Source organism: Melanerpes formicivorus, unplaced genomic scaffold (assembly GCF_026170545.1).
Source record: "Melanerpes formicivorus ecotype bairdi unplaced genomic scaffold, bMelFor1.0.p_v2 SCAF_10, whole genome shotgun sequence".
Classification (NCBI taxonomy): domain Eukaryota; kingdom Metazoa; phylum Chordata; class Aves; order Piciformes; family Picidae; genus Melanerpes; species Melanerpes formicivorus.
Window position 1 is genome coordinate 23,004,522 of NW_027142362.1, and position 8,828 is coordinate 23,013,349.

The following is an 8,828-nucleotide window of genomic DNA, read 5'->3' on the forward strand; positions in this document are numbered from 1 at the left end:
CTTGCCAGGCTGGACAGATGGGCAGAGGCCAAGGGCAGGAGATTGAAGACATCCAAGTGCCAGGGGCTGCACTTTGGCCACAGCAACCCCATGCAGTGCTACAGGCTGGGGTCAGAGTGGCTGAGAGCAGCCAGGCAGAGAGGCACCTGAGGGTGCTGGTTGATGGTAGGATGAACATAAGCCTGCAGTGTGCCCAGGTGGCCAGGAGGGCCAATGGCATCCTGGCCTGCATCAGGAACAGTGTGGCCAGCAGGAGCAGGGAGCTCATTCTGCCCCTGTACACTGGTTATGCCACACCTCGAGTACTGTGTCCAGTTCTGGGCCCCTCAGTTTAGGAAGGAGGTTGACTTGCTGGAAGGTGTCCAGGGAAGGGCAACGAAGTTGCTGAGGGGCTTGGAACACAGCCCTGTGAGGAGAGGCTGAGGGAGCTGGGGTTGCTTAGCCTGGAGAAGAGGAGGCTCAGGGGTGACCTTATTGCTGTCTACAACTATCTGAAGGGAGGTTGTAGACAGGCAGAGGTTGGTCTCTTCTCCCAGGCAGCCAGCACCAGAACAAGAGGACACAGTCTCAGGCTGCACCAGGGGAGGTTCAGGCTGGAGGTCAGGAGGAAGTTTTACACAGAGAGAGTGATTGCCCATTGGAATGGGCTGCCTGGGGAGGGGGTGGAGTCACCATCACTGGAGGTGTTCAGGAGGAGACTTGACAGGGTGCTTGGTGCCATGGGTTAGTTGATTAGGTGGTGTTGGATGATAGGTTGGACATGATGATCTTGAAGGTCTCTTCCAACCTGGTTTATTCTATTATTCTATTCTGTTATTCTATTGTTGTTATTATTTAGGCCTATATTATCATTATTATTTATAATTATAATTTTTAGACCTAGATAATGATGATGATCATCATCATTTTTAGACCATTATTGTTGTTGTTATTATTATTATGAGTTCTCATTGTCATCATCCTCATTTGTGTTATTCTTTAGCACCATTATTACTCAGACAACTTAGATTTATTCCTCCCCTCGGCCTGAGGTGAATTTCCTCAGTGCGGCCCCCGAGGTGCTCAGCCCCCCTCCTGCCCCTCTCCTCCCGCAGGCCCTGCTCTACGCTGGCTCCAGCAGGAAGGTGGTGGAGATCCCCATGGACCTGTGCGGGCTGTACCGCCCCAAGTGCGACAGCTGCTTGCTGGCCAGGGACCCCTACTGTGGCTGGCTCAACGGCACCTGCCAGTCGGTTTACCTGCACCGGTAGGTGGTGCCCCCCGCCTCGCTCCGCCCCCCGCCTCGCTCCGCCCCCCGCCTCGCTCCGCCCCCCGCCTCGCTCCGCGCCCCCGCCTCGCTCCGCCCCCCCGCCTCGCTCCGCCCCCCCGCCTCGCTCCGCCCCCCGCCTCGCTCCGCCCCCCGCCTCGCTCCGCCCCCCGCCTCGCTCCGCCCCCCGCCTCGCTCCGCCCCCCAGCCTCGCTCCGCCCCCCCCAGCCCCGCTCCGCCCCCCCAGCCCCGCTCCGCCCCCCAGCCCCGCTCCGCCCCCCAGCCCCGCTCCGCCCCCCCCAGCCCCGCTCCGCCCCCCCCAGCCCCGCTCCGCCCCCCCCAGCCCCGCTCCGCACCCCCAGCCTCGCTCCGCACCCCCAGCCCCCTCCGCCCCCCCCAGCCTCGCTCCGCCCCCCCCAGCCTCGCTCCGCCCCCCCCAGCCTCGCTCCGCCCCCCCAGCCTCGCTCCGCCCCCAGCCCCCTCCAGCCTGGCGGCGATGCCCTGACCTGGCAGCCACACCGCTGCTGAGCTTGGGAGAGGCCTTGCAGATCATCAGGTCCAATCTCCCGGAGCTCACAGTCCTGCTGCTGCCGCTAAACCACCTCCCTTGGTGCCACCTTCACCGGGGCAGGGGTCTCCATCCCATTCACCCCCTCCAGGGATGGGGACTCCATCCCATTCACCCCCTCCAGGGATGGGGACGCCACCACCTCCCTGGGCAACCTCACACCACAGCAGCTTGCTCACAGCCACCTCCAGCCTGGCTGCAAACACCTCCAGCCAGGAGGCTTCCACCACCTCCCTGGGCAGCCTGGGCCAGGCTCTCACCACCCTCCTGGCCAACAACTTCTTCCTGACATCCAGTCTGAATCTCCCCACTTCTATTTTTGCTCCATCCCCCCAGTCCTATCCCTCCCTGACACCCTCCAAAGTCCCTCCCCAGCTTTCCTGGAGCCCCCTGCAGATCCTGGGAGGCCACAAGAAGGTCTCCTGGGAGCCTTCTCCTCTCCAGCCTGCACAACCCCAACTCCCTCAGGCTGTGCTCACAGCAGAGCAGCTCCAGCCCTCTGCTTCTCCTCCTGGCCCTTCAGAGGGCCCAGGCAGTACCAGCAAGGGCAACCATGCTGTCCCCAAAGCTCTGCAGAGATCCACCCTCCCACAGCACCCTTGCTCTGGAGAGGAGAGAGGTCAGTGAGCCTTGAGCCCCTCTTCTGCTGTTAGGAAGAGGTCTAGATGTGACACTCCCGAGAGCAGTTGGTGGCAGTGAGCTGCTGGGTGTCACATTTGGCATCCTCTGAGTGGAGGGGTGAGGATGTGGGTGTGTAATCCATGCCACAGAGAGCAGCAGGAGGGTGAAGCTTTTATTTTCTCCCTTATCTGCACCAGCACATGGTGGAGGAGTGATTCCTTTCCTAACCCTGAAGTGCTGCTTCCCTGATGGTGTTCTCACTCTTCTTCCCATCTGCTAGGGAGGTGCTTCAGAACCTGAACCTGGACCCCTGGGGAGGAAAGTGCCAAAAGGGGGACGTGAAGGAAGGTAATGTGAAGGTTTGGGGCTTGGAGGTCCTCTGTCTGGGGAGGTGTTTGGAGCAGGGTTGCCACTTCTCAAGGCTTAGTGTGGGGTTGTGCAAGGTGCTGCAATGCAGTACTGGGGAACTGGGGAGGGCCATGCTGGAACCAAGACAAGAAGCAAGTGTCAGCTTGCAGCTCATGGCTAGATGAGTTTTCCAAGCTGAGCAGGAGGGCTGAAACTCTCTTTGTTGTTGTTCTGGGAGAAGAGGCTTCAGGTCAGGTCCTGCCAGTGCTGTTAAATGGCTGTGCAGAGCAGGGCCCGGGGAGGTGGTGGAGTCCCCATCCCTGGAGGTGTTCCAGAAAAGATTGCATGTGGCTCTTGGAGCCATGGTTTAGATGTCAGGAGGTGTTGGCTATTAGGTTGGACTTGATGATCTCTGAGGTCTCTCCCAAGCTGGTTGATTCTGTCTGTGTGAATTGTGGAGTCATGAAGGTTGGGAAAGACCTCCAAGATCTTGGAGTCCAACTGCTAACCCCACGTGGCCAAGTCCACCACGAAACCAGGTCCCCCAGCACCACATCTCCATGGCTTTGAAATGCCTCCAGGAATGGGGACTCCACCACTGCCCTGGGCAGCCTGCTCCAGGGCTTGACAAGCCCTGCAGGGAAGAAATGGTTCCTGATGTCCAACCTAGACCTCCCCTGGTGCACCTTGAGGCCGTTTCCTCTTGTCTAACCATGTACCCAGCGACCCAACTGCCCTTCCCTCCAGCCTTGTGTGTGTGAGGGGGGTGGGGAATTCTGTAGCTGGGCTGATGTCCCCACTCCTGGGGAACTCTGTGTGGGCAGTGGAGCTTTTCAGACACCTCTTCTCCTCTGGAAGGTAGGGAAGAAGGTGGCTGCTTGCTCCCGAGGTGAAATATCCCCCTGGGACCCCCATGAAGCTGCAAGGAGCAGTGCTAGGGGCCAGGAAGGTGACACTGAGACGCTGTGGTGGGTTGAAGTTCCAACCCCTTCCCCCTAGCATAAAACTGCCAGACCAGTTCAGCTGAAAGCAAATGGAGCACAGCTCCAATCTAGGAATGTGGAATGCAAGGAACAGGCCCAAAAGATGCAATATTTACATGGATTTACCCTGCATAAAGAGCCACCAGGGCCTGTGTCCTGGTGGTGCCCCTCCTCACCCCATGGAGGAACCTGGAAACTCCAGGCCTGGCAGCCTGACCTCAGTGCCAGGGAAAGTGATGGAGCAGATTATCCTGGGGGCAATAACTGTGCACCTGAAGGGTGGCCAAGGGCTCAGGTCCAGCCAACATGGATTTAGGAAGGGCAGGTCCTGCCTGACCAACCTGATCTCCTTCTATGATCAGGTGACTGCCTGGTGGACGTGGGGAGGTCTCTGGTTGTGGTCTGCCTGGACTTCAGCAAGGCCTTTGACACTGCCCCCACAGCAAACTGCTGCCTAAGCTGTCAGCCCCTGGCTTGGACAGCAGCACTCTGAGCTGGGTTAGGAACTGGCTGGAGGCTGAGCCCAGAGAGTGGTGGTGAATGGTGCCACAGCCAGCTGGCAGCCAGGCACCAGTGGTGTGCCCCAGGGAGCAGTGCTGGGCCCTGTGCTCTTTAACATCTTCATTGATGATCTGGATGAGGGGTGTGAGTCAGTCATCAGCAAGTTTGCAGATGACACCAAGTTAGGAGCAGATGTTGATCAGTTAGAGGGTCAAGAGGCTCTGCAGAGGGACCTCGACCGACTGGACAGATGGGCAGAATCCAATGGGATGGCATTCAACAAGTCCAAGTCCAGGTGCTGCACTTTGGCCACAGCAACCCCATGCAGAGCTACAGGCTGGGGTCAGAGTGGCTGAGAGCTGCCAAACAGAGAGGGACCTGGGGGTGCTGATTGACAGCCACCTGAATATGAGCCAGCAGTGTGCCCAGGTGGCCAAGAGGGCCAATGGCATCCTGGCCTGCATTAGGAATAGTGTGGCCAGCAGGAGCAGGGAAGTCATTGTGCCCTGGGCTCTGCTTTGGTTGGGCCACAGCTTGAGTCCTGTGTCCAGTTCTGGGCCCCTCAGTTTAAGAAGGACATTGAGACACTTGAAGGTGTCAAGAGAAGGGCAATGAGGCTGGGGAGGGGTCTGGAGCATAGCCCTATGAGGAGAGGCTGAGGGAGCTGGGATTGTTTAGCCTGGAGAAGAGGAGGCTCAGGGGAGACCTCATTGCCCTCTACAACTACCTGAAGGGAGGCTGTAGCCAGGAAGGGGTTGGTCTCTTCTCCCAGGCAACCAGCAGCTGAACAAGAGGACACAGTCTCAAGCTGTGTCAGAGGAGGTTTAGACTCGAGGTGAGGAGGAAGTTCTTCACCGAGCGAGTCGTTCGTCATTGGGATGTGCTGCCCAGGGAGGTGGTGGAGTCCCCATCCCTGGAGGTGTTGCAGAGGGGATTGGATGTGGCACTTGGTGCCATGGTCTAGTCATGGGTCTGTGGTGACAGGTTGGACTCGATGATCCTCGAGGTCTCTTCCAACCTTGGTGATCCTGTGAGACTGTGATCCTTGAGGTCCCTTCCCGTCCTAACAGTACTGTGATTCTATCATAACAACAGTAATAATGACAATAGTAGTAATGGTAATGATGATGATGATGATGTGGCTGTGAGCAACCTGCCGTAGTGTGAGGTGTCCCAGCCCACAGCAAAGGGTTGGAACTGGCTGAGCCCTGAGCTCCCTTCCAGCCCTGACAGTGATTCTCTGCCCCCCCGCCGGCAGACGACTACCAGAACATCACAGTGGTGCCTTTCTCCCGGTACTTCCTCAACTGCCCCATCGAGTCCCACTACGCCACCTACAACTGGTACCACAACGACAGCCTCATCAAGACCTGCAACACCACCCACCCCCAGCAGGACTGCTTCCACTTCATCCAGAACGTCAGCCACCTCCACTTCGGCCACTACGTCTGCATCTCGGAGGAGGACGGCTTCAGGCAGGCGCTGGTGAAGGAGCGCCTGGTCGACCAGCTCAGGTTCATGTCCCAGAGGGGCCAGGCTCCTTCCAGCGCCTTTGCCTCTTGGCTACAGCTGCTCCTCGTGGTGCTCCTGGCGGAGCTCTTCCACTGAAGGCGTGGGGAGCATCTTCCCACCCAGCCCCCGGGGGCTGCGACCTCTCTTCCCACCCCGCCCCGGGCTGCCGCGTCCCTTCCTGCCTCCTGCTGTCGGCTCCCGAGGCCAGAGCCTCCTTCTCTGTTACTCACTCCTTGGACGTTCATCTCTTGACTTGTCCCAGAAGGGGTCCTGGGCAGCAGCCTCTCCTCCTCTGACCTTGGTGGGAGAGTTAGGGCACGGACGATGCCAGCTGGAGGCGGGCTTGGGGACAGGGAGCGGGGCCGCCCTACCCCACTGGGGGGATGTTGGCTGTAGCCGGTGGCACAGAGGTGGTGCTGTGGTGTGACCCCTTCCCCAGACCCACCCCAGTGGCTCTCTATCTCTCTGCTGGTTGTCACCCTGCCCCCTGCCCTGGGTGTGGACCTTTGGGGGACTCGGACCGCTGTGCATGCACTGATCCTCAGGGCACCGGGGCTCCTCTCTTTGGGAACTGTGCATGCGATGAAGAGGAGGAGGAGCCAGCCCTCAGCCTTGTGAACTGTGCTTCACCGCCAGCGGGGCCCTCCCGACCCTTTTCGGTGGCTAACATCTGGTTGGGCTCCCGGTGTCACTGTCTGAGTCCCCTTCTGGCGTGGAGAAGAGGGCTCGGGGAGGCTTGCAGGGTGTGGTTCCTTGGGGGGTTTGTTTTGGGGGGTTGGTTTTCTTTTGCAGCTGGCTTGGACGTGATGGGAGGGTGGGGGAGGTGGGGGACACCCTGCCGAGGCAAGGGCAGGCACAAAGGGAGCGTTTTGCATGGAAAAAAAGAAGAAGAAAAAGCCTGGGAAGAGGACTGGGTTGGGGAACGTAGGGGAAGGACAGAGCGAAGGGGACGGGAAGGGAAGGTGGAAGCAGAGCCCAAACCAAACCCGGGAGGCCCTGGGGAAGGAGTTTTAAACGCACAAATCCTCTGCAGGCAGCTAAGGGCATTTATCCAGGGGCAGCAGGCAGCCCCTGCTCCCCAAAAGCGCTCTCCTCAGGGAGAGGGACTTGGCTTCCTCAGGGAAAGAGGCGGCAGGCTGCTGATCTCAGGTCAATGCCAAGGGGCTTGGGGCTGGGGGGCAGCCTGTCCCCACCGCCCAGGGCAGCTCTGCCCCCTGTCTACCCTTGCAGTGAGGGCGCAGGGGAGGAGCAGGCTTTAGCTCCCCTTGGGCTTGGAGGTCTCCCAGCAAGACTAAACTGTGAAAATAAAGCGGGGGAGGTTCTCCCCGCGAGCGAGGGGCGAGGGTCCCAACGCCTCGGCCAAACCTTGCCCGGCCCTCTGGAGGGGCCCAAACCCTTCCAGCCTCAGGAGTGGGCATCTTGGCTCATGCTTCCAGTCACCTGGTGTGGCAGCACGGCTCCTGGGGCTGTGCCTGAGGGCTCTTTTGTGGTTTGATTTTTCTCCTGGCCGAGGTGGGGGGGGGGGGGGGCTCCTTGTGCCCGGCCAGAGCTTCCTACTGCACTACATTTCCAAGATCCTCCTCCCCTCAGTCTAGGATAGAGCTTCTTACAGCCCTTCTCAAAGCACTTTAACTTTGTGGACTAACAAATAACCTATTTATTATCAGCTGGTGGTTACTGCAACTTGTGTCATTTTATAATAGTCACATAAAGTGGGGGGGGGGGGGGGAGGGGAGGTGGGGGGGGGTGGGGTGGGTGTGGGTGGTTAGAGGAGAGGAGAAAGCAAAGCAACCAACAAGCACCACAACAGCTACCAAAAACCAGACACGACCTTCTCAGAGCTGTGACCAAAGTCGGGATGTGATTGTTGGAATAAAGACTGGAAAAGAGCAGGGGAGTGCTGTGCTTTCCCAGGGGGAGCTGAGGGATGCCGCAGGGGTGGGGGCCGGGGTCTCCCTTGTCCCTCTTCCACCACAAGCAGGAGGTCCTTCTGCTCCCCCACCTCTCCCACATCTCCCTACCTCTCCCACACCTCCCCACACTCTCCCACATCTCCCTACCTCTCCCACACCTCCCCACACTCTCCCACACCTCCCCACCTCTCCCACATCTCCCTACCTCTCCCACACCTCCCCACACTCTCCCACACCTCCCCACACTCTCCCACATCTCCCCACCTCTCCCACACCTCCCCACACTCTCCCACACCTCCCCACACTCTCCCACATCTCCCCACCTCTCCCACCTCTCCCTACCTCTCCCACACCTCCCCACACTCTTCCACATCTCCCCACCCCTCCCACATCTCCCTACCTCTCCCACACCTCCCCACACACTCCCACACCTCCCCACCTCTCCCACACCTCCCCACCTCTCCCATACCTCCCCACACACTCCCACACCTCCCCACACTCTCCCACATCTCCCTACCTCTCCCCCATCCCCCCCACACTTTCCCCCATCCCCCCACACTCTTCCACATCTCCCTACCTCTCCCACACCTCCCCACACACTCCCACACCTCCCCACCTCTCCCATACCTCCCCACACTCTCCCACACCTCCCCACACACTCCCACACCTCCCCACACACTCTCACATCTCCCTACCTCTCCCACACCTCCCCACACACTCCCACATCTCCCCAGCTTCCCCACACCCCCCTGCTTCTCCTTCCCCCCAGCAGACAGAGGCCACCCCTTATATCCTGCGCTTGCTGCTCCTGCTCCAGGCTGGTGCCATCAGGAGCTAGAAGCTGGGCAAAATCCCATTGGAGAAACCCAAAAGGGGATGAAAGGAGGGTTTGGGGGGGAGGAGGGGGGAGTTGGCAGCACCCTGCTCCTCACCACCCACCACCTGTGGGTATAAATAGCAGCAGCGAGCCCTGCGCCTGTGCCATGCGCCGGGAGCTGGGGCAGGCTGTGGGATGCTCCCTTGTCTTCCAACGTTGGGAATGGCTGTTTGGGAAGAAGCACATGAGCTGTGCCTGGCTGACAGCCTAGGAAACAGAGCAGGGCTGAGCTTGCAGCTCTCTGGAGGTATTAAGTTCA

The 8,828-nt window shown here is 59.6% G+C and overlaps 1 protein-coding gene across 1 annotated transcript in view; it reads left to right on the forward strand.

Moving 5' to 3' along the window:
- SEMA7A (semaphorin 7A (JohnMiltonHagen blood group)) overlaps positions 1 to 7,495 on the forward strand; it is a 51,574-nt gene extending 44,079 nt beyond the window's left edge. Inside the window, exons 12-14 of the mRNA XM_068144274.1 lie at positions 1,095 to 1,246; positions 2,716 to 2,783; positions 5,526 to 7,495. Coding sequence (XP_068000375.1) covers positions 1,095 to 1,246; positions 2,716 to 2,783; positions 5,526 to 5,875 — 570 coding nt within the window. The 3' untranslated portion in view covers positions 5,876 to 7,495. The remainder of the gene's footprint in view (positions 1 to 1,094; positions 1,247 to 2,715; positions 2,784 to 5,525) is intronic.
- The last annotated feature ends 1,333 nt before the right edge of the window (positions 7,496 to 8,828 follow it).